Source organism: Chelonia mydas, chromosome 1 (assembly GCF_015237465.2).
Source record: "Chelonia mydas isolate rCheMyd1 chromosome 1, rCheMyd1.pri.v2, whole genome shotgun sequence".
In the NCBI taxonomy this organism is placed as follows: Eukaryota; Metazoa; Chordata; order Testudines; family Cheloniidae; genus Chelonia; species Chelonia mydas.
The window spans coordinates 229315236-229341408 of NC_057849.1; the positions used below are offsets into that span (position 1 = coordinate 229315236).

Sequence of the window (26173 nt, forward strand, 5' to 3'; positions counted from 1 at the left end):
TGGCAGGATCAAAAAGGTTTTCATTGGGCTGTTTATACACACACACTTTTTTCTTCCTGTGTAGTTTTCAACAGATGCTACCGTACGGTAAGATTTCAAATTGAGATATTTGTTTTGAAACATCTATGTGTTGGAATGTCACATGGTTCCTGGAGCTACTTAAACAAATTCTGCTGTCTGTTACATTGGTGTAAATCTGGTGTAACCTGCTGATGGCAGTGGAGTTACTCAGGATTTACACTTGCAAAAACAAGAAGAGAATTTTTCCCATTGTCTTTAAGCGGATTGTTTCTTTGGGAGAGGTGCACAAGGGCATATACTGACTCATCCCTGCTGTATATTGCCGTGCTAAATGTTGACGCTTAGGGCTAGATGGTAGCTGTGTTACAGCTCTGCCTAAAGGGTGGTGCGGAGCAGCACTGCCTCAGGAGGAGCATCAGAGTGTGCCTCAGAGCGGCATAGTTTTTGCCTGGGCTGCACAAAATGGGTGTACACCTTACACCAGCTATTAGGTTAGTGTAAAATGCTCCCTACCTTCCCTCGCTTCCTTTCCTCCCTGCACTCTCTTTGGCATCCCAATTAGAGGTGGGTGAATAACTGGTTTTTCAGTTTGCTGGCAGTTACGAAAAATTTGGGGGGGGATCAGTTTGGGTTGAACCAAAGTTGAAACAAATGTGAAAAATTTCAGCAAATCAGAAAACATTATTTTGGGTCAAACAAAACTGTGAGAACTCCTGATTTACTCCAATGTATGTGAGAGCAGTGTGAGACTATTGGGAATATGTGTTTGTCCAGATAAGAATTCCACTTGGACATTGTTTGTAACTGTAACCATCATTGTGAATGAGATCACCCATTATGTAGCAGGAACTTGACATGAGGTTGGGAAGCTATGTCTGGAAAAGTGTGACAGAGCAATGAAAGGCAATCAGCAGTGAATGGCTCTGCCCTTGTGAAACAATGAGATTGCTGCTGGCAGGGCCAATGACTTTGAATGGAGACACTACACAAAAATCTGCCTGGAGGGAAGGAGCTGGAATCCATCCTTCTCCCCTCCCTGTCTAAATCCATGCTTAGGAGAGCTGCAGTTTCTCCACCTTACGAAACAGTGATAGAGTCTTTTTTAAAGGTATCTGCTTCCTAAACAAAGGATGTCTTTTCATGGCCAGAAACAGATGACCCAAAAGGAGGAGTGCAGCCAGAATGGATTTAGCTTCCCCTAAGGATTTGGACCAAAACCAAAAGGATGTAGATGAGATTGGGGGGATTGTGACTAGGAGCTGTTGTTTTCCATGGATCCATAACTCTTTTGTGCTTTTTAAGAGTAAAGTGTGTGTGTTTAAGAAATTCCTTTGCTAAGCCTACTTCCTTGCTTTACTACCATGGTGTCCCTGAAGGGGTTAAGTAGAAATCAGAGCTCCCATTACCATTCTGGAGGGGAAAGTGTCTATAGGTACATCTACACTGCAATAAAATATCCGTATGGCATGGCCACAGCTGGCCAAGATCAGCTGTCTTGGGCTTGTGGGGTTAAAAATTGCAGTGTAGATATTTGGGCTTGGACTGGAGCCCGGGCTCTGAAACTGGTGAGGGACCTGGGTCTCAGAACCTGGGGTCCAGCTCAAGTCTCAACACCATCAACCTCAGCCTGGTCCAGTCCACACAAGAGATTCACTTCCTGGACACTACAGTGCTAATAAACAATGGTCACATAAACACCACCCTATACCGGAAACCTACTGACCGCTATTCCTACCTACATGCCTCCAGCTTTCACCCTGACCACACCACACGATCCATCGTCTACAGCCAAGCTCTGCGATACAACCGCATTTGCTCCAACCCCTCAGACAGAGACAAACACCTACAAGATCTCTATCAAGCATTCTTACAACTACAATACCCACCTGCGGAAGTGAAGAAACAGATTGATAGAGCCAGAAGATTTCCCAGAAGTCACCTACTACAGGACAGGCCTAACAAAGAAAATAACAGAACACCACTAGCCGTCACCTTCAGCCCCCAACTAAAACCCCTCCAACGCATTATTAAGGATCTACAACCTATCCTGAAGGATGACCCAACACTCTCACAAATCTTGGGAGACAGGCCAGTCCTTGCCTACAGACGGCCCCCCAACCTGAAGCGAATACTCACCAACAACCACATACCACACAACAGAACCACTAACCCAGGAACCTATCCTTGCAACAAAGCCCGTTGCCAACTGTGCCCACATATCTATTCAGGGGACACCATCACAGGGCCTAATAACATCAGCCACACTATCAGAGGCTCGTTCACCTGCACATCCACCAATGTGATATATGCCATCATGTGCCAGCAATGCCCCTCTGCCATGTACATTGGTCAAACTGGACAGTCTCTACGTAAAAGAATAAATGGACACAAATCAGATGTCAAGAATTATAACATTCATAAACCAGTCGGAGAACACTTCAATCTCTCTGGTCACGCAATCACAGACATGAAGGTCGCTATCTTACAACAAAAAAACTTCAAATCCAGACTCCAGCGAGAAACTGCTGAATTGGAATTCATTTGCAAATTGGATACTATTAATTTAGGCTTAAATAGAGACTGGGAGTGGCTAAGTCATTATGCAAGGTAGCCTATTTCCCCTTGTTTTTTCCTACCGCCCCCCCCCCCCCCCGGACGTTCTGGTTAAACTTGGATTTATGCTGGAAATGGCCCACCTTGATTGTCATGCACATTGTGGGGAGAGTGGTCAGTTTGGATGAGCTATTGCCAGTAGGAGAGTGAGTTTGTGTGTGTGTGTTGGGGGGGGGGGGGGTGAGAAAACCTGGATTTGTGCTGGAAATGGCCCACCTTGATTTTCATGCACGTTGTAAGGAGAGTGGTCACTTGAGATAGGCGATTACCAGCAGGAGAGTGAGTTTGTGTGTGTATGGGGGTGGGGGGTGAGAAAACCTGGATTTGTGCTGGAAATGGCCCACCTTGATTACCATGCACATTGTAGGGAGAGTGGTCACTTTGGATAGGCTATTACCAGCAGGAGAGTGAGTTTGTGTGTGTGGTTTTTGGAGGGGGGTGAGGGGGTGAGAGAACCTGGATTTGTGCAGGAAATGGCCCACCTTGATTATCATACACATTGTGAAGAGAGTGGTCACTTTGGATGGGCTATTACCAGCAGGAGAGTGAGTTTGTTTGGGGGGGGGGGGGGGGGGGGGGGAGGGTGAGAAAACCTGGATTTGTGCTGGAAATGGCCCAACTTGATGATCACTTTAGATAAGCTATTACCAGCAGGAGAGTGGGGTGGGAGGAGGTATTGTTTCATGGTCTCTGTGCATATAATGTCTTCTGCAGTTTCCACAGTATGCATCCGATGAAGTGAGCTGTAGCTCACGAAAGCTCATGCTCAAATAAATTGGTTAGTCTCTAAGGTGCCACAAGTACTCCTTTTCTTTTTGCGAATACAGACTAACACGGCTGTTACTCTGAAAAATGTCTACATTACAATTTTTAGCCCCTCAGACAAAACGCTATGAGCCAAAGTCAATTGACCTGGGCTCTGAGACTCATTGCAGTGTTTTTTATTGCAGTGTAGAGATATTCTAAGTGACTTGGGGCTCAGGAGAGCTGTGGAAGTAGTTCTAGGGTCTAGGCAGGAGGACCCCGGGGTACTGCTGCCCAAGAAGGGTGTCAGACACACACTCTGCACCTGGCAGTATGCCTGAGAGACCCAGAACTAGGCACATTACCCAGACCCCAGGAGCTTAGCATCACGTAGGACCCAGTGGTTGGATCCCATTACAACACACTGGTGTCCATCCAGAGAGTGGAACTGTGTCAGATTGTGACAGCAAAATTGGCCCCAAGGTGTACTAGATATGTCAGATGTATGAGCATATTGCCCTGAATGGGAGGGTTGTGCTTCCTGGATGTTTTGGATAATTTATGCAACATTAAAGAGGATAATAAAAGTCAAGAAATAATTGTAACAATAATCAGCAAGTAGTAATCATCTTGAAAGGAGGACCAGGCTGGATGTTATTCTATTGGTTGATATTGAGGTTTCTTGTACCTATACCAGATTCTGCCCTACTTTACATCCCATCCAGCCCCCTGGAAGTAAATGAGGTTGTACAATATATACACTGGCCCTGAGCAGTGAATGTGGATCTCCATGGACACACTGTGAATGAATGTAATTTCACTGTTTTTAATACAGAACGGAGGCAACCCATTTCCATTTGGCACCTAACTCTGGTCACTCCCCTGTTACCTCAAATTCCATCACAGATGCATCACCCCAACCTTCAGAGAATGTACTCTCACCACAATCACTTCAGCCTGCTTCTGCAGCACCCAGACTGGCCAAATCCACCAGAGCAGATCCGACTACACAAAAGAGAGTTTTAGGTAAGCCCTCAAAAACTCTTCTATAACTCATATTTAGGACAGAAGATTGCAGCACTTTATATGCTCTTATTCACCAATATTTCAACTTTGCCCCATGATGATTTCTTACTGTGATTGGAGTGATTTCCTTACATGCACTGCAGCTATTAGAACTTTCAAACTAAGCAACCTGTATCCCTGCTGTGGGTGGGATTAATCAACTGGTTTTGATTACAGGGGTGGCTGGTGGCATCTTGAAATTGTGGAGAGTATTACTATTTTATCTGAGCTGGGTCCCTTTTTTCCCTGCCATTTCAATACAATTACATCCAAATTACAAAATATTTGTGGTTTACATTATTACATGGTTTAGTTTTGCCTGTGTAAACTAGAACAAGTTGTGTTATAACAATGCAAAGAGAATTGTGCTACACCCTTGAAAGAATTCATTCAAGAAGAGGTGGCTTGTCCAGAGAAGGCAGGTTAGGCATAGGCAACCCTGGCTTTTATTACAACAGATGTTCTCTCTGCACTGCAGTTAGAACCATATTTGGGAATCCAGTTACAACATAGTTGTTCCCAGACATGTTATCACACTCTTTGTTTTTACCTGTGGTGACTAGAACAAGCCATGTTACAATCATGTTAAGGGAACTGTAATATAGTCCTGCAAGTGTGGGGTAATAGCATGGCTCTGTGAATGCAGTTAAAACTAGAGCCGGTCAAAAATTGGAATTTCTATCCAGTGGGGAAATTCTGATATTTTGACACAGTTTTAAGCCTAAATTGGGACAAGAAGTTGAAATACTGAAGTTTTTCATGGAACAACCAATTCTGTAAATGTTAAGATGTTTCATTTTCACTGAAATGTTTTGACAGTCCTGAATCTAAACATTTCATTTTGGTTTGTCGAACTGAATCAAAATGTTTTTGTTTGGCTTGGTTTGACATTGAACTGCATCTGGCGGAGATGCCACAGTGCCTCCTGGGAGTTGTGGTTCAGGTGCCTAATGTTCCCACTGTCCTCTATGGATCAGAGTCCCCAGCCAGACTACATCTCCCAGGATGCATGGTGATTGTAGGACTCTCATGATGCCTGGTGACCGTTCAGCAAGAGGGGAGACAGCTGTGCATCAAGGGAGATGTAGTCCAACCAGGGAGCCTAGCCCATAAGAAAAAATGGGGGTATGAGGCACCCAAACTACAACTCCCTTGGGGTACTGTGGCAATTTCGGCAGATGTAGATTAATGTCAAACTGACCTGAAATGAAACGTTTTGATTCAGTGCGGCAATCCAAAATGTTTCAATTTGGGTTGACCTGAAACACAAAAAAAATTGCTTTGATTTTTCCCAATGAAAAAAATAAAAAGTTTCAGCAACTTCAAAATTTTCTGTGGAAAAAAATGTTTGATGAAAAATTCTGGACCAGCTCTAGTTATAACTCCTTGTCTGTTCTGGACTGGCCACCCCATGACTTAAATATCGATTCCAGATCTTCCACCTTCTGGGTGTATTTGCGAGCTGCATGCATTGTTACATGAACTGCAACATTTTACATAAAGTCAGATTGTGTGCTGCCCTTGCTCAGCCACACTGAGGGTCAAGGGAAGCACAAGAAGCCTCCCTCCACTAAGGTGGCTGCTCAAGAGAAGTCCATAATAGTGGTCCCAGCTATGCTTATTCTTGTTGCCCCCAGGGAGGTGAGAGTGGGTAGGGAAGACCCAAGGCTGTGGTCCAGCCCAGCCACCACACTAGGCTACAGAGCGGAGCCAGCGTGCTGGGCAAAGCAGTCTATGTCCGCCTAATAGTTGATTCAAATGATGCACCCCCTGTTCACAGAGTGCAGCATGGGGGAAGACTGTGTCTGTCTCTGGGGCAGTGTCCCTCATCGTCCTCAGGGAGGGTGCAACTCTGCATCCTCTCACACTTAGGGCTTGCGGCTAGGTGCCTCACTTTAGGCTAAGAATCCCATTGATTTCAGTGGGATTTGGGTGCCTAACTCCCTTAGGCCCCTTTTAAAACCCCAGCCTTTGCCCACAGTATTCAGTAAAACAGAAAAAGCCACCACCAATGTGATCCAAGAAACAAACTAACTTATTAACACATCACTAAAAGCCAGCTTCAACACAGTCTGCTCATTCTGCTGCTGCCCGTTCTGCTGCTGCTGCTCTGAATATTTGATCTAACAGAGACTCTAGCATGCACACAGCAACAGAGTCCAACAACTCATCTAGCTTCCTGATTATGGAGCTCATTGGCCATTGCCCCATTTCTTCTCCAGCAAATCCCTGAACACCATTCATTCTTTTGTGCCTCCTAGTTAGACTCAGCCTCTGCAAAATTCACGCTCAGTTAAGCTGCACACCTGCCATGGCTTTCTGTTTAGGCCACTGTGCTGTAGCTTTTACCCTCCTTATTACTCAGATGTTATTACATTTGGCTGCAAGTAATTCTTCACTTGCCAAGACAAGGAGACCCTGTTTCATTGCCCAACGACTGGAACTGCTGTTTCATTTGAACTCTACCACAGAGAGTCTCAAGGGCGGGAACTACAAACAAGATATTGAAATGGGGGCCTGCCCTGTGTCACTGCTTTGGTATAATGCACTGTAAGATGGAAAAATCGAAACTCAAACATCTTGTTTTTGCAATCAGAAAATCCCCTTGGAAAAAGCAAATCAGCATGCCTGATTGGAGCCAGCATTCCTAGTACAATGGGAAAGCTAATTCGTGCAACATTATTACTCTTGCTGACACAGTAATGTTGCCAAATCAAGAAGGGTTTGACTTTTAGCCATCTAAGGGACAGATCCTATGAGTACAGAGCACCTCCTGTCAGGTACTTTAACTCCCATGGAAAACAATGAGAGTTGAGGCTGCTCAGCACAGGCTAGGATCTGCATAGGGATAGTCCACCTGGCATGGCATCCCCAGCCCATCTCTTTGGGATCCAGAACTCTGGGAGGGCTGAAAAGCAGGACTGAGTCACAAGCACTGACAGGATCTGGGGGAAGCTGATTTCTGATGAGACTTCAGTGGGAGACCAGGGGATCTCTTTGTGAGAGAGGGGTTCACCAGCAGCATTCACTTCTCCCCTGCTCCGGATCCTACAGTCTCAGTGAGAGTGGGGGTGCCCAGGTGGTGCATGGACGCATGTTTTGCGATCTTTTGCACAGACAGCGAAAAGTCCAAAGAGGAGGAGAGGGTATTTTCACATTCATTCTGTAAGTGGAAGAGAGGCTCAATATGTTCAGTCCCAACTCACAGCTGATGCTACACCTTATAGCAGCACTGAAATTGCAGGATGACACTTATACTGCCAGCGGCATAATTTATTGTTCTTTAGCTACCCAAGGTAATTCCACCAAGATAATAAATCGACATGTCACTAACAAAATATTCACTTTGCCAGCTGTGTTCCATTTTATAGCCACAGGTTTAAAGCTTCCTGAGAAGGGTTCACTGAGCACCGTTTTACATTAACAACTCAAGGGAGAGGAAGGAAATGAGATTATGCAATTTTTGTTACAAAAATAAACGATGGAAAATATTGGGTTCTTTTTTATTTTGTTGTTTTGTATCTTTTACATCACTCGTTGTCTGTCTCTCTTGCTTGTTCAACAGCTCAGGGCAGCACTAATACCGAGTCACCGAAGTGGTCCCGTTCTAGGTCTAGTTCCCTCAGCCTTGATACGAACACATTAGGACAAGGTCAGGACTATTTCAGCTCTTTGTTTACTGACTCAAAGAGGAATGTCCAGCATCCCGGGCCCTTGGAGAGACTGGGAAGGACACCGTCAGCAGCTGAAGACTCCTCTTCTGCATCCAGGTACAGGTGCAGCGTTAAGCCATCAGATGTCTAAAGACTTCATTTGTTTTAGCAGTAAGACTCTGTAATTGTGTTTTTATGGGGAACTTCCCTACAATTTATTTCTGAAGGGCAGAGATGGTGTGCCTTTACAGCCCTCTGTAATATCTCCATTAGGTAAGACAGCACTTGGTGAAAGGCCAAGCAATTATCCACAAGACATAGGAGATGTCAAAGGTTTGAAGGTTTGCTTAAGATAAGTCACCAAAATTGTAGAGGTCAGACTGAGTCCTTCACAGGCAGCTGCCCCAGAGGTGGAATTCACCTTAACTATCATGACCTACAGGTTTTGAAACCACGTCTGCAGGGCTTCTAGGGGGTCATCACTCTCCACCCCTCCACCCAGTGGTTAACTGGCATCAGCTAGTATCAGGACTCCTTGAAACATAGCTCAAATAGGAGGCTCCACCACAGGTCCTGATTGGTGAAATACCAGAGCTCCTGATTGTCTCACTCCCCCTACTTAAGCCAGGAGGAACAGGAAGTCATCTGTACAACTGGGCTCCACCCTGCTTTGGACTACTCAGCCAGTGCTGCCTGCTCTTGAGTCCTGGTCCTGACCTCCTGGTTTCTTGACCCAGCCTGATTTCTTGTATCTTACTCGTGATTCCTGACCTCATCACCTGACCTTCTGGTTCTGGCTGGTGTGGGGACCAGGCCCTATGCTAACCACTAGGCCTATCTGCCTACTTTACAGCCCTGATGTTGGGAGAGTACAGCAATAATATTCACCATCCTTCTTTCAGAGTTTTGTTGCAGGAGGGTCACTAGTAAACTCTGGTTAGTGCTCTAGAGAGGCCCTTCTAGGAGGCTGCCCAGAAAAGGAAAAGAAATTCTGCATCTCCTGGCTGGTTTGGCCCCACTCTCTCTTGGGCTTGACCTGCTCATTTTTCATAGCTCCAGGCCCATAAGTGGAGCTGGGGTTGCAGGTGGCTTGAGGGGGGTCCCATAGTTTTGGGTTGGACCAGCAGAACCTGAAGTAACCCAGGGTATGAACTGAGCCCTAGATGGTTAGCCAAGGCTAGTCCAAATTTATTCTAACCTACTGAGAGCTATATCATAAAATATATTGACCCGAGGGATAAACTCTTTATCCCAGTATATCTTCCTTCCATCTCTAATTTAGAATCTTAGATATTAGAGATGGGAAAGACCTATTGGGCCAGATCTTCAGTTGGTGTAAATTGTCACAGCTCATCAGCTGCAATGGAGTTAGGATAAGTGACACCAGCTGAGGATCTGCCCCATTAGGTCCAGTGCATCCCATACCTATGTGGATTGTCCCGTACAGTATATTGTCTAGTGCTTTGTTCAGTACAGATCATGTTTAAGGCCCAGACATCTTAATGTTAGGAAGATTTTCCTGATATTCAGCCTAAATTTTCCCTTTTTTAATGTCATCCCATTGCTTTGAGTTGAACCCCCTTGTACCAACCTAAGTAATTCTTCTGCCTTCTTTTAATTCCCAGCCCTCAAGCATATCTGCTCTCTTACCATGTCTCCCTGTCCCCTTGGTGATTCACTAGCTAAACCATATGTATTTAACTCTTTAATCTTCTCTCAGAACTCAATCCCGCCAGCCCCTGAATCCGTTTGTTTGGAACCTTTCTAGAATTCCTTCCAAAATGTCGATATTTTTCTGCTAACTAAGTGCCCAGAAATGAACACAGTGCACCTGATTCTGATCTCACTTACACCAACATAAATCACGAGCAACTTCTTTCTAGTCCGTGGAGTTACACTAGTGTACGTGAGAGGAGAATCAGGATCCATATTGCAGGTGGTTCCTCCACAGAACTGTCCAAAGAGAATCTATTACCTCCCTGCTCCTTACTTTGCATACGCAGCCACAATTGGAACAGCTTTTGTTTTTCCCCTACAGTGTCACAGTGACTGTCTGTTTTCTAACCTTTCAGCACTACTGCTTTCCAGGCTTTTCCCTGCCACTGCATTTTATGCTTTTGATTATTTCCCCCCTTTGTGTTGTTTCTCTGTCCCTGCTTTTCTCCTCCTATCGCGCCTCTCTGCCCAATTTAGCATTATCTGCATATTTGATTAACCAGCTCTTCTACTTCCTCTTCCCGATCATAAGTGAACATGTTCCATGAGATGGGACCTGACACCATCCTGTAGGGGACCTCCACACACACAAACAAACATGCAAGACACTTCCTCATGGTTTACCATTATTATTTGTTTACAGTCTCTCAGCCAGTTCACGTGACAGTATTTATACCCGAGACAATAGGAACTAATACTCTGAGAAGATTCTATAACAAATGCTTTATTCAATTCCAAATCTATGTTACCTGCTGCTTTCCCTTACTCGTTAATTTTATAATGCTTTCGATTTTATAGACATTTCTCTAGCAGATAAGGTCTTCATAAATCCATGGCACTTACTGCTTGTGTGTCTATCACTAGACCAGTGTAATTCAGGACATTACATGTATAGCTATGAAAAAATAGCTTTGAAAGCCAGTTAGAAAGCTGAAATTGTTTCCAGAATTCTACAGCATTTCCAAATCCTGAGATATGTCTACTGTTTGACTGGGCATAGGCAGGATAAGTCTAGCTAAACACAGAAAGATAAGCGATTACCTTCTCCTTCATGAATTTCCTTGTATTGTGAGAACTATTTTCCAGTGGGGGATTGTCACATCTCGCCTCACACAGAAAGCAAGAGAAATCATTAGCTCTGCTAACTGTAAAAGATAAAGAGTAAAATGTGGTGACAGTTTGCTTTGTGTGTGGTTAAAATTGTTTAATGCATGAAATAGGCAATTTTTTAAAAATTCTCAGTTGATTAATTACCGACCATCATGACACTCAACTGCAACAGCATACAAAGACCCTTTTGAACACATCCACATGAAATTTTAAAAATATACTCCCTCTCAGTGCCCACCTATACAATGGGGCTGCCTGCGCTAGCAGGGGACTAGACCTGGTGACCCAAGAAGTCCCTACCAATCCTATCTTCCTAGCAATTTGATGTTCCCATCCAATGAAATTACGCACAATCATATGCACAATCATAATTCCAGCCTGTTGATTTATAATTGTATTATATAACATATTATGAATAGACATGAAATGTGGCGTATACACATTTCAATAGTATTTCTGTATAGCTGTGTTTAGTAGTGTATATTTTTTGATGGAAGTCACAATGTCAGTAACATTATTTAGTACACAGAAATTTGGTAGAAGTTTTTGTTTTTGATAAACTAAGATATTTTAATCAGCAGTGTGATTTTATAATTTTTAATTCACTTTAAATTCATTTGCTGTGTGGTATGCGTCAATGCTAAGATTGCAATTGTACGGTTGCAATCATTACTAAATTATTAAATAATGGAGCGGTGGAAGGTGGGAGTTGAGGTTGTGCCCTGCAGTGAGATTTCCCATTTTTTTTTTCATGTATGCAGCTAAGGTGGTAGTATTGTTGAACCAAAAGTGCTAGAGTATAATGACAATAGTGAGCTAATATTTGGAGACTGGGATTGTGTTGGATGTGATTTTAACTTTTTCCTTGCTGTTCACGCTTGAGCAACCTTACCTCTAAATCAAGTAAGTTTTTGTGTGTTTTACTGAATGTAAGAAAAATGGAGTTGAAGCACTCTAAACAATGTAAATCATCAATATCTATTTTGCAGTAAGTACATCTGCATACACTAATTAGGGCTGAACTAAACCAAATCCAGATCGCCAATCCTCTAAACTTTAAAACAATTTGGATCTGTATCCAAACTTTATATCTCAGATGCATATCTGACACTAATATGTACAGGGTATTTTGCAATCCTAGACAAATTTCAATATTTATACCCCCCTCCCCAAGTCCATTTCTGCTCCGTCCGAGACCTAGAGCTAAATCCATTGGCAAATAAATGTATAGGCCTTCATTTGCATCCATTTAAATAAACCTTTCATCCTGTATTTCTCCTGTCATAGTAATTGTACCAACATAAACCTTTCCTTTCAAAAGTTAAGACTTCTGGGCTTAGAAAAAGGTGGGATGTTTTCTATTAAAGGGACACTGTTAAGTTAAAAATACAAGGCCAGATTCTCCAGTGAGCTGGAAGCTTTGTACTGGCATACCACCCAACAGTCCCATTTCCTATCCCTCGCTTCTTCATTTTTGACCATTCTTGTGTCAGAAAGGCCCCCATCAGATTCTGACCCCACCCCTATCCCATTTACCCTTCCTATACCTCCAAGTCCAGATTCAAGTCTTGTCTAGAAACAAGTCTTCCTCAAGCACCTACCGGGCACTGCCACTGGCCTGCTCAAAACTCCTTTTTTTGCTACCCCATATGTCCTGGTATCCAGGATTTTCTCTTGTTTCTTCACATGGCCCAGGTTTCCTCCAGTAGCAGCCTCTCTTTGATGGAATGGGAGGGACTTCTAGCAAATTTTCTCACGGAGAAACAATATGGCTTATCCTTCTTATCCTCATGCTGCAACTGAAGTCTTTTTTGCCACACAACTTGTCATCATCTATGCCTGTGCCAAGTGTGAGAACACAGGGAACATCTTCTCATTCTGTGCTTGTACAGCACTTACCACAGTGGTCCATGATTAGGGCTCCTAGGCACTACGGTAATACAAATAAATAATGATGATAAATGATACCAGACCAGAAGGACAGCATTTTACACCCGGTTTGCGTCAGTTTAAATCATGATTCACTGTGCAAGGTACCGTAGAGAATCAGGCCCTTTTTTCCACGGGAAGCTCCCTAAAGGACTCCCTCTGTTGATGGGAGGAGCAAACAGACTTGTATGCTTGTTCTCTGCCCAGGGAGAGAAGGGACTCAACAGAGGGCCCAAAGATGCAGCAAAGGGAGAGGAAGGGAGGGTTTCCTACATGCTGCATAGCACAGTATTGCGATCAGTAAGCATGTATTCTTAATTCCTGTTGGGGGAGATCATGGACAGCTCCCCCGCCCCTTTCATATCTGTCACTAGGTGCTGCAGACTGCAGGCAGCCTCGCTGTCATGTGCAAGCATGACTCCCTACTGTGCAGCATGAATGAATTTTTGGGTGGGCGGGTGAGTGGTTTTTGCCACTCATCAGTTATTATTTTGCCACCTTACACAGACCCATGTCTATCTGTGCTGTAGGGCCAGGCTTGAATACAGGCACAAACACCTACATATTAAACTTATCAGCAAAACAGAAGAAGGCATGCATAGCCAGGGCAAAGACATTACACAGACAGGAGACACTGACAAGACATTACAACAAAGGCTAAACAATTAACTAAATCACGGTGTATGTCGGATGGAAAAGTGGATGATTCCTTGGACTTCTTTCACAACTTGTCTGATAAGACAAGTAACGAGCATTATAGTCCATAACTGCATTTTAGAAAGAGCTTTCTTGACATGTGTGAGTTGCTTAGAAGAGGAACGCTCCACAGATAAATTTGTTTTCCAGTGCTTGTTGAAGATAAAGGGTTCCTCTGCTCACTCAAGGAGTTCCTCTGCTTTCTGCAGATAAATCACAGACCCTTGTTTGCTATGTTTCTGAAACGAAAGAGAGAGTAGGTCTTAATTGTTTTAACATGGTGTCTCTTAGATATTGGTTAATAATATCAACTTCCCTTTCCTCCACAAAGGAAAATGAAAATGAGGGACAGGCGGAAATCAAGAAAGGAGGGAGAAAATATATAGATGAAGTCAATGACTGAGATTTTCAAAACTGACAAGGGGATTTAGCCACACAACTCCCATGAATTCTAACAGCCAGATTGTGTGGTCAGCCTTAAAAATGTTAACCTAAATACATTTAGAAAATACAAATAGCAAACTGAGATGATGATGATTTTTTAAAAAAAGTACCAATTAATTTCCAATGGTAATGTGGGGCCAAAAATATGTAAGATAGCTAGTTTGTGTTGATATATGTAAAGCACACTGAGTCTTTCAGATGAAAGGGTCTATGTAAAGTGCAGATTATTACTATTGTAAATAGTCTGCATACTAGTATGTTTATTATGCAGACATGAGGGCTGGCTGTTATAGTTAAAGGCATGTGTATTTCATTTGTGAAATGCTTTTAAACCTTTGATTCTACTTTTATTATTTAGTGCTATTGGCAACTTAAAAATTGCAGAAGTTCATTCAGGTGGTCATTTTGTGAAGATCCTTAACTGTTCCCCTGATAAAGAGGAGGGCATTGGGGAATATACACTCCAGCAAAATGTCAGCGGCCATCCAGTAACTCTATTCAGATTCCCACCAAGGATCAGAATGAAGGCCAATTCTACTGTAACCGTGAGTACAGAAGAGGAATATGCCAAATGAACTCGGAGGGGATAGCTAAGAGTTTATCTTCTGTAACTCAGTTGCTCTTCATCCACTGTAATGCAAGGTCAGAATTTCAAACTTAAAATGCTTGAAGTCAGGCTCATAAATCCATACTTTCAGAAGTCTGAGCACTCACAAATCCCACTGAACTCAACGGGAGCTGCAAGAGCTCAGCACCTTTGAAAATCAGGGCACTTTTATTTAGGTGCCTAAATGTGGATTAAGGAGCCCAATTTTCAAAATTCTGCAGAAAGTTTGAAGATTCTGGCCTGATATCATAAAGAATTTTCCCCATTTCCCACTCTCCCCTCTAAGCATTGCTTCTGTAAGATCTCTCCATACTGCAACATAATTTTCAGTACAAAGAGGTTGGTCTGAACTGAAACCGTGGATCTGAAGGTCAATCCTTTAGAAATGCTGCTAGCAAAAGTAAATTAGGATCATTTTACACGAGAAAAATGTTTACATCGTGGTTCCAGTTGCTGCTACGATTGTGATCAAGGCCACAGATAGTGGGATAATTGCATCCAGTTTGCAGAGCATGTTGTTGTTAACATCTTCTGTATAACATGAAAGGAGAAAAAATTACTGTTGCCCAACTGGAACTGCCTGTTCCCACACTGGGAGGCTCCAAAATCAATCGTGGACTGGGATTGTAAAGGCCTATGTTGCAGGCCCGTTAAAATACCCAGCATAAATAAAAAGAAACCTCCTATTGAGGTTAATCTGAATTCAGCAATATTGGCTAACACCCCCTTCCCCCAAACTTAAGGTTAGTGCCTGAAAAATATGTCCTCATATTTATCTCGATTAATCCACTAGAGCAGGTCTTGATGATAATAAGTATAACCAAGCCATTGCTACAGATGTTGAAATGCAGTCCCTTTGGCTTTGATTTCATGGATAAAAGCCTTGAGAGAGGGAAACCTGCTGCTTCTTACTGAGGACCATCCTCTCTATATCTGACTACTTCCTTTGGATTGTTGCAGGTATGGACAGCAGATGCTAAAGTGCTTCATAAACCTCCATCAGATTTTCTTTGGAAGGTGCAAGATAGGTTTAAAACAGGCCCAGAGTGCACTACCATTCTTTGTGAACCTAATGGTCAAGTGAGTGTTCTGATTCTTATGAGCTGTTTGTTATGTAATTAATAGAATTGCTAAATTCTTCTACTCATCCTTCTTAAAAGGATGGCCAGATGTATGGATAATTGTAAAGAGCAGCAATGACATGCAAAGTTTTGGCAAGCAAATTACCCAAGAAAGTGGCAGGTATACTGGTATGTGAGTCTTGAAGCTTAACAAACCCAACGTTCCGGGTACGTTGAATATGTAACATTGAATACTTGCGCTTTGCAACTGGGACTGGACAAATGCTTTCCCCCAGTGTCACCCCACTCCATACCTTTTTGAAGTCTGGACTTGCCTATATAGTGCTAGCTCCTGTTGACAGTAATGGGTCTATTCAGGTGCTGAAAGGTAAATGAGCTTAAGTGCTTAGCTGGATCAGGGCCACAGTACTGAGGACTTTGCAGGATTGAGCCCATGAGCCCTAACTGAGCAAATCACATAATGTGAGTAGATCCTGGCTGTGAACGTTGTGTGAGTTTACGAGTTAATTACTGAGACCTTGAGGACTAAAGAAAGGGGCTAGATTGACAGCCTTGCAGTATGAAGGTCTACTATGCATAGAACAGGTACAACATGGGCCCCGGCAGTGCAAGTTTTCTGCAGGTTTCCTTGCCAGTGTGCTTCTTCCTTAACCTAGAGAGCCCCCCATAGAGGTGAGAAGTTCAGTTATCCATGTCTATTCAGTCCATGGGCAAACCCTTTAGCAATTGCCAACAATATTGGCAGTTGTGGTGGGTTTTGTGAGGTGGACCTTTGTCCACTTAGAAATGAGACTGAGACCACAGCTGGCTCATGCCTGCTGATTCAGGCTCACGGGGCTCAAGCTTTGGGGCTGTTTCACTGCTATGTAGACTTTGGGCTTGGGCTTAGGCTCAGGCTGGAGTCCAGGTTCTGGGACCCTCCCATCCTGCAGGGTTTTAGAGCCCAGGCTCCAGCCCGAGCGCAGATGTCTACACAGCAATGAATCAGCTCCACAGCCTGAGCCCCATGAGCCCAAGTTGGCTGACATGGGCCAGCCACATGTTTTACTGTGCTATGTAGACATATCCTAAAAGTAATCCAGTGGCAATGATTTTTTGGCCATTTCTAGCCTGAGGCAGACTTGAACTAGTGACCTGGAGACCAATTTCCTCAAACCGTCCAAACTATCCAGTCTCCCTTTTACAGTATTAATCTAATTTACTTGATCCAAGCTGTTTTTTATTCAAATTTTTATACTGTTTTCCCCTCTCTTCTTCCTTAGTTTGGCCAAACTTGCCATTGCATTGGTAATAGGTCTGTTTCATTTAAGTCAAGCAGTTGAATTGCAAAGCTGTTACATTATGAATCCAACCTATCCTTTTAAGAACTGAAAATGGATTTTAAAGATCAAATCAATGGCTGTGATTTGATGCCTTGCCATTATTCTCCGTCGCACACCTTTGAATATAGTCAGCTCAAAAATATCTTAGAACCTTTACTTCCCTTGCCTCTTTTCTCGCCCCCGCACACACTATTCCTTATGTAACAGAAACAATAAACTTGCTGGTTAAATGAAGTAACTAAATGAGTCGCATCTTTTTCTTCAGGCTGTTGCTTGGTACACACCTATTCACTGGAACAGAAAGCAAGGATGGGAAGAGCAAGAAGATGATAAATACCTTAAGAGCAGCAAAAAGCCAATTATGCCAACAAAAATGCAAAGAGATGAATGGGAAAAGGAACCAGAGTCTGTGATAATTGATACAGAACAGGAAGGGGCTGTCCAAGGTCAAAAAGAGGAACGAGGACCGGTTTTCATTAAAAGGTAACCATCCATCTATTGACTGTACTCTGTCATTATAATACAGCACTATTCCGGGCTGGCTGTGGAAGGAAAGTTTTTAAAATGAGCATCTTGCAAAGAAAGTTGTTAATAGGATGGGTGAAATGGGCAGGATAAAATAAGAACTGACCCGAACCTTCAAACGAAATCCAAACCAAACTTTGTTTTAGGTTCCGTGCGAGAAAGCACTAGTTTCAGTCAATGAAGTAATGGGACATTTTGCAAGAAAACCTGAGTTCATTATATATTATTCACTCACTGAGCACACAAAAGTGTGCCAGGCAACATCCAGGCAGAAAAGACACATTCACTGCCTCAAAGAGCTTATAGTCTAAAGGTTGTGATGTTCATAGAATTATTCACACTAGTTTGTGAAAAATGTGGATCTAAAACTCATAGTTTCCTGCTCCAGCGCAATGCATCTTAATCTAGGCCACAGGATATTTTGAAGGGGAAAAGCAGCATGGGCAATTTTTGTCTATGTCACCTCCAGAGATTTAGTTGTTAGATCCTTGCAGCATGCTCATTGAAGAATGGGAACATGTGCAATGCACTTGAAATGTTTTGAAATTCAAAGGATAAGGGTTAAATGTGTTCTACTTTACATGTGCCAATTGCAATTTTCTGTGGCTTATAATTTGACCAAACCAGGTCAGATTTTTTAATGAGGACAGTAAAAGGCCCCTCCCTGCCCCCGGGAGTATTCCTCTGCTAAATTTCAACCTTCTGCTCCAAGCTGTGGCTAGAGCTGTTCAAAAGACAATTCAAAAAATGTTAACATTGGCCAAACTAACTAGTATTCACTAGCCTTGTTCTTGGAAATGGTTGGACAGGTTTTGCTTAAATTTCCAAAGAAATTCAACCTGAATCAAAGAGTCAGTATGGAAAATTTCAGCCCAAAGGGTTAAAGTTTGGCAAAATTATAAACAACTGTAAATAAGGGATTATAATAAAATGTTAGCCTTAATATAGGTGCTGCTACTGCTCCACCTATAATTCAAATTATATAAAATATATGTGTACTATACATATATATTAAGATATATACAATATACAGAATACAATCATTTGTATTTCTGTTTACAGAGAAAAAAAGATCCCAGCAACCCTGTTCCCTACTCAGAATTCTTGGTGCCGAAGTCCAGCTTCTCCGACACATCCTCATTTTTCTCTGCTCAGACCATTAACCATGGGCAATGATGGCAGCAGTCTATGCAGGCAGTCCAGGTGTCAGTCAGCAAAACCTGACCCAGCACCAGGTGAGTTAGAGAGCAGTGCTCATAAAAGGTTCAAGATGCAAGATATTGTTTTCAATAGGCAGAAATGTTTTGAAATTTGCTGGAAGAAAAAGATCAGTAGTTCTGCAGTAGTAATGTATATGTGTTATCACTCATATCATACACTTATCCTGCATGTATAGGTTTTTCAAAATAAGCATTACATGAGTTTATTATTGTTGGTTTTAATATGAGTTGTTTGCAGTTAGGATTGACTCTTTTTCGGAAAATCATAATACCAAGATTCAGTGAGAGAGAGACACTTGTATTGACTATGAGTTGTTAATTAGGCATTGGTGAGTATCCTGTGTTTAACTCTGGTATTTCAAACCCAGGAAGTTATTGACAGACTGGAAGGAATTCAGACAAGAACGCCAAAGTAATTAAGAGTATGAAGAGATTGATTTATGAGGAAAGATTAAGAAGTTGTCACAGTTCGGGGCAACTGCATCTGTATTTCCCCCTCTGTGGTCCAGCAAGGGCATCCACTCTTAGGCTTCCGGGCCTTCCCCCCAACCCCCCCCAGCCATCACATTTCTTAAGTAGAGACATACCTTTCTCTCTCCTCCTCTCTTGATTGGGGTTTTTCCAGGTTGCACAGTTTCCTGGCTGCACTGTGAACAGCCCAGCTAGTCAGCACGCCTGACTTGCCTTCTCCTCAAAGGCTATAAACAGCATAATGGCCCACAGTTACCACACAGCTCTTTCTAAGCAAGCACATTTATTCTTAAGGTAAAAGCATTACACAGAAAAGATATTAAAAACAAAAGAACCTGTATACATTCTGATTAGGTTACAAGAGATCACCCCTCGCACCAATAAGGGCTCTGGCAGGTAAACAGTCATTCAAACCCCAGACAACAGTTCATAACCACCTTGGCTCAGAACGAGGACCCCCATGAATAGGTCAAGTCCTTCCAACTCTTCCCAGGAAGGATTTGGGCCTACCTTGGACAGATGGTCCTGTCCATTTGCTGGATCAGAAAGCAGGCCCTGAGTCTTTGTCTGCTGGTCTCTAGAGAATCCAGTTTGAATCAGTATATTCAGGTCTGTCCAGGTGGTGGTACCTCTTCAGAGCTGTTGCATCCTGAGTGAATTTGCCTAATCAGTCTGCCCATTTCCACAGTTCTTAATTCCTGGAGGGCTGGGGGCAGCCTCCCCTATTGAATTACATACACTCCATGGCCCATGGTGATACATAAAATTAATACAGTAAGATCTCCCAAAGATATTGCAGAAAATTCCCATATCTGTCACAGAAGTAAATATGTTTGACAACCAAGGGACAGATATAACTGCCAAATGTTTGGAAAGATAAAAACACCAAGGAGGGAGAAGAAGTGTCTGACATGGTTCCAGATAATAGAACTAGGAGGAATGGGACCAAACTGAGCGTAGGAAGTTCTAGGCTGAATGTTTCTTACCAATGAGCTCTAGTAGTCTGTAATATAGTCTCCCAGTGGTAGTGGTGAAGGTTTCACCTGAGATTTTTAAAGCCATTGTGGTAGGGTGCTGAACAAAGACGAACAACACTATGGTCCCTGCTCCATAGAGCTTACAGTCTGGAGGTTTTCATTATACATTATATAAACATCTGGTGCTTTTAAAAAAAATCCTGCCAAGCTCTTGGCCTCAATGATATCTTAGCAATGGGTTCCACAGGCTAACTGTGTTTATAAAAACCATAAGCTCTTTGAGGCAGGGACTGTCTCTTTATTGTGTGTATGTAATATCCCTAGTACAAAGGGACCCTAGTCCTAGATGCTACTGTACTGGGAATACAATAATAATGTGTAAAAATGTCTTTTCTTTTATCAGTTTCAAATTTGTTGCCTTGCAGTTTCCTTGAAAGTCCCTTGTTTTGGAGGAAGGGTAAAAAGGAATGCCAAATTTCCTTTCTATATACCATTCATTATTTTGTATACATCTAGTGTGTCCCCTCTTCCTCATCCCTTCTCTAAACTCAACAGTCTTTTCAGTCTTTCTTCACATGGAAGTTTTGTCCATATAGCTAATACTTTTTGTCACCAATCTCTGAACCACTTCTATATCTGCTACACCCTTTTTGAGATATTAATAATAATAACAACACAGTATTCCAGGGAAGGGTGTACCATAGATTTGCACAGAGACATTATAATATTTTCAGTATTGTCTTACATCCTATTTCTTATGCAACCTAACATTTTCCCTTTTTGACTGACACTGCACGTGGAACAGAGGTTTCATTGAGCAGTCCACAATGACATCCAGGTCTTGTTCCTGAGTGGTTATGGTTAATATACAGTACAGTTACCATACAGTAAGGTATATGAATAGTTATTCGTTGCAATGTTCATTTATCAGCATCAAATTTCATCAGCCATCATGCTGTCCATTCACCTAGCTTTGTTAGCTCCTTCTGCAGTTCCTCTCAGTTTTCTCTAACATTGACCCACCTAATTAATTTTGTCAACTGCAAATTTTGTCACTTCAACTCTAACTTGCTTTATGTGACTGATGAGTAATGTATTTCCTGCTTATATTGTTGATCTGCCTAATTATATTCCTCTACACTTGATGCACTAAGTGTCTCCTCTTTCCCTTCAGCCTCCCCCGTGGGAGGGGAAAGCAGCTACTGACACAGCTCACAACTTCCAAAGGGACTTTCTTTATATTTCAGTTATATCACACAGTTCAATGTATCTCCCTTGTTCCCCAGAAAAGTGCCACACTGGTTCCTTATTTTGTTGTTGCTGCTTCTGAATTTCGCTCTGAATCAAAATATTAAGCTGTGAACTTTTCAATGGGTTTACAAATAGCCAGGGCATGCATTGAAAAGCAAGCACTTTGAAGTCTCAGCCAAACACAAGTTTTGTCAATCCAAATTTTTTCACGTCTCCAGTGGCCGAGAAACACTACTTAAACATTCAGTGGAAAATGGAGAATGAGGGGTAGGGAGGGAGGGAAGGGAGAGGATTTTGCACACATTTTCTCTAAAAAGGAGCCATGCATTGCCCACACCCCTCATCTTTATGCAGTGAAGCAGGATCATTTTTTATTCCCTGTTATTTTTCCTCTTCTGTCTTTTGTCACAAACACATAGGGCTCAGTTCTCCACCCCTCACTCACTTGGAGGAGCACTTACTCTCATGAGCTGTCCCAGTGACTTTTGGAGTCAGTGGGACTGCCCATGGAAGTTCTAGTTAAAATGAGTAACGGTTGCCGAGTCATACCCATATCATTTATTGTAGGATGCTGACATGTGGCAGACAGGGCTGTGTGATAAAATGTGCCCTTGTAAATGAGGTTATATAAACACACTGTTGCGCTTTTGGAATAAACTGTACTAGGGGCATATATAATGACAGTGTGAAGGTTAAACAAGTGATTATGGCAACAGCACAGGGGAAGAAACTTAATTGTTTTCTCAGACAGATCAACTAACTACACCAGATCAATCAAACATTCCTGTCAGCATCAAGCCACAAATTACAGCACCCCGATTTCTCCAAAATGCTATCATTCAATGTGACTGACAGCCACGCTGCACCTTAACTTGCGTTTTGAAAGCCTGCCTTCTTTGTCATCTCTAATTCCTTGAGGACAGACTTCCAACCTTCAAAACCATAAACTGTCTCTTCAGATGAAGAAACACAGAAACTGTCCCACCCTGTTTCAAGCCAATCACGCCGAACTGAAGCACACAATCTCACTGTGGTGCTGAGGAGGGCAAAGGCCCATAAATTTAAAAATAGCCACTCTGGAAGCACACTATAGAAAAGAATGGAGTTTCATGTATAGGCACTGGGGGGGCTGTACAGCTATTTTGCAAATGCAATAGAATCCTGATTTTCTAAACTCCACTATCTCAACCTCATTATCTAATGACCTGCCAGTGTGTCTACCTGCCTGCCAAGCAAATTGCCAGCCTGTCCGTTTTTAAAATGTCCAGTCTGTTTATTACTTACTGCTTGTAAGGGACTGCAGCCATTTGTATTTATGTGTCCTTGGTGTGCCAGAAAAAGCAGGGTCCTTTGATCCTATCTTGGAAACTCAAGATAGAGGAAAGCCTTGGAAAAATTCTGAAAATTCTGAACATTAAATATGGCATAAGAAGTTCAAGAATACATAAATTAAGAAAAAAATGCAGAGACTTTGGACCAGATCCTCAGCTGATGTAAATCAGCACAGCTCTGTTCTAGCCCTATGATTCCTCCCCAGGATCAAAGAACTTAAAATTATGAATAGTAAATGATCCTGAGAATGATTCAAAGATTTAATCTTTGGTTTTGATGAGAGAGAAGAAGGGAGCTGCTCTTTCAGGACCCCTGCTTAAAGAGAAAGCACTTCAGTTTTGCTTGAAGCTGAATGGTCAGGAGCCAGCAATCATGTCTTAAAAAGACATGGAACGAAGTGGCTGAAATTGTACAGGAAACAGATGAGAGCAGCTGATGAGGTTGCTAGGCTGTGCCTGTGCCAGACAATGGAATGTCTATAATGGCCTGTCACATGAGCCAATTTAGAATGACAATAAAACAGGCTTCTTGGTATTTATTGGTGTCACTTACCTAGTAAAAGGTTGTCACTAGTCTGAGATTTGGCACTCACATACTCTGTCTCCTGCTGACAGAGAGACCTAGAGAGTGCTTCTCTCACGTGAACATATTGAAACAGACTGGTCCACTATACGTATCAGAAGAGGACCTGAACAAATGGCACACTCATTGCTGTTTACTACTCTTACAAGTTGATCTCTCTGTTGAAACTCTGTTTGCAAGTGTAAGGTTTGCCTCTGAAAAGCAATTCTGCTCTTGGATAACTTGGAAGTGCAACCTGATACTTGTTATATTGAGCCATCCCTACTCATGGCATTTCACATTTTCCTGCCTCCTGATATAACATGCCAGCTGTAACCAAAGCATACTATGGAGTTATGAAATAAAGACCACAAAACTCTGCACTTGAATGATAAAAGGAAAGTGCTACTTTACGAAATCATCAAGCGATCAGACTTACAAGTGTTGGGCATGTCTTGCAGAACCATGGGGTCATTAAAAAGCTGATTCTACGGAGAGAAAGCATGGGTATTGTCAGGCTCTGAGATCAGCCTTCGACCAAAGGTTGAGGAGACACCCAAAATTCAGGTTGAAACTTCAGCTAAATAAAGTGAAAAACTTGCTTCTTCCTACCAGACCCAGTTTCTGATAGGGAATGTGTGAAGGATTGTAGATTGCAACAACAGTGAGCAAGGAGACTGCCATTTCTGTGATGAGACAGTTGTGGAGATAGTCTGACATCTACACGGAAAGAGCGAACTAGAATGAATGTGACAGTGAGGAGGAAAAGGACACAATCTACACGTTAGTTTCTGCACATTCGAAAGCTGTGGAGCATTTGAAAAAAATGTATGCTGTACACGGAAAGCCAGCGTGACTGCAATCCTGTCTAGCATTGGATGCTCCCACAAACTCTTCACACAAAGTCTTCAAGAGATGATTCGATACTTTATTATAATAACTGGGGGGGGGGGGGAATGCTTTTGACTGACTTTTTCTCACAAAAATAAACTCTAGTATTTTCAAGGTACAAAGGGCATTTAGCCAAGGGGAACTGAGTGCCAAACAGCCATTTATGCCTTTGAAAATCTCTCCCTCCACAAATGTTATTCGGTGCACAGGCTGAACTGGTTGTATGAAATGTATAAAGTCACAGCGTATAATCCAGATGCATTGCATTTATTTTATGTTAATTGCATAAAATTCAGTTTATTTTTAATTGGCTCCCTGATTAAGGAAAACATCTGGTATCACGCAATAAGGATACTACGCTCCTATGTAAACAGGGAACAACAGGCAGAAAACAAATATCATGCTCTATGGTTCCTCTGAATATACCTTTTTGCCCAAATTTTCAAAGCATTGTGTTTGAACTCCTCCCACACATCTTGAATTACTCACTTGTGTAAAAATGACCACTCCAACCCAACAAAGCAACATACGTTCACCTAACTAAGCCCTCTTCCTCGTTAGCTCTCTCTTAACTTCCGATTCCTCCCACCGTGCTTCCTTTTGACCAACCAGGGATCATGGGATATGTTCTGGAGTTTGGGCCCAGATTAACCCACCTCTCCCCATGGAGGGGCGCTTTATGTGTGGATCTCCCCTTGTCTACGAAGAAAGCGTATTGGAGTGCCTCTGTGGTACTCTTCTCCAGGGACTCTCTGTGCGGAGCTCTCTCTGTGCAGGCTAGGGTCTGTGCAGGAAGGAAATGGGGTCAGACCAGACCAAGGTAAGAGGGGCAGGCTGGGGCAGGACTGGAAATATACCCGTCATCCACCCTTTGGCGCAGCAGAGCTTCTTCAACATGGTGCTCATGCTGTATTAACCTTTTCATAGGCCTCTCCCACACCACAGACCCCCAGAGGGTTTCTCTGGCAGGTCATTTTCAATGGAGCTTCGCTTACAAGAAGAAAGGGCAGGCAGCCTCCAGGATCCTGACCCACAGTGGGAGTACAGGACCTTGTGTGGATGACCAAAGTCACATGCAGATATTTGGGGCAGCTATTCTGAAGAGGGCACATTCCTGCCTAGCCCCTTTCTCCCACTGGGAAGTTCTCTACAAGAAAATTCTCAGAAATATTGGAGTAAAAAATGGCTTTTACTATGCGAGGGGGCAACAGCAGGGGCCTAAATACATGTCAAACTGTATTATGCAAATATCCCATCCTTCCTTCCTTTCTAAAAACTGCTTTTATCATGCAAACAAACTCCCAACCAGTGTTTAAACATTAAACAGCATTGATGTAATAACACAGCAACCACTTCCCATTATCGATATATCGATACATTTCTCTTTTCAGGAAAAGATTTGTTGGCCCTCATTACTCTGTTAAGTCTGTTTTAAACATGCTTCTTTTGCAACTCTAAATTGCCTCCATCCTGCATGGATTTAATATTTATCTCACTTCTGCTGTCAAGTATTAGAAGCAGGAATACAAAGCGACCAAAAAGCAAAGCTGAAAATGTCATTTATCATAGAGAATTCAATACCACCTCCTCTTAATCCATCTGCACTACTGTCTTGGCTATTTGGTTCTGTTGACTCAAAGGTATAGCCAATTGTTTGACTGTTCTCACAGTTTGTTCTTTAAAATGTTCACGAGATGAAATAATTGAATTTAGCCAAATGTATTGTCTAAAGACAAAACAGTACAATAAGAAAAGGAGACATACACACCCTCTTTTTGGGAAGCAAATTCTCACAGCATGTTCACCTAGCACAGAAGGTGTTCTTCAAAGAGATGCATTTCAACTAGTAGTATTTGTAGGATGATTTTACAAGTTACAAAACTCTTTATGCATCACTAAAATTGAACCCACTAGTTCCTACCAATCCTTAGCTGCTTGTTCTG

The 26173-nt window shown here is 42.5% G+C and overlaps 1 protein-coding gene across 1 annotated transcript in view; it reads left to right on the forward strand.

The window, feature by feature from the left end:
• LMNTD1 (lamin tail domain containing 1) overlaps positions 1-26173 on the forward strand; it is a 299068-nt gene that overhangs the window by 232957 nt on the left and 39938 nt on the right. The window contains exons 9-14 of the mRNA XM_037915372.2: positions 4214-4404; positions 8009-8213; positions 14350-14536; positions 15559-15678; positions 17268-17485; positions 18590-18762. Coding sequence (XP_037771300.1) covers positions 4214-4404; positions 8009-8213; positions 14350-14536; positions 15559-15678; positions 17268-17485; positions 18590-18762 — 1094 coding nt within the window. The remainder of the gene's footprint in view (positions 1-4213; positions 4405-8008; positions 8214-14349; positions 14537-15558; positions 15679-17267; positions 17486-18589; positions 18763-26173) is intronic.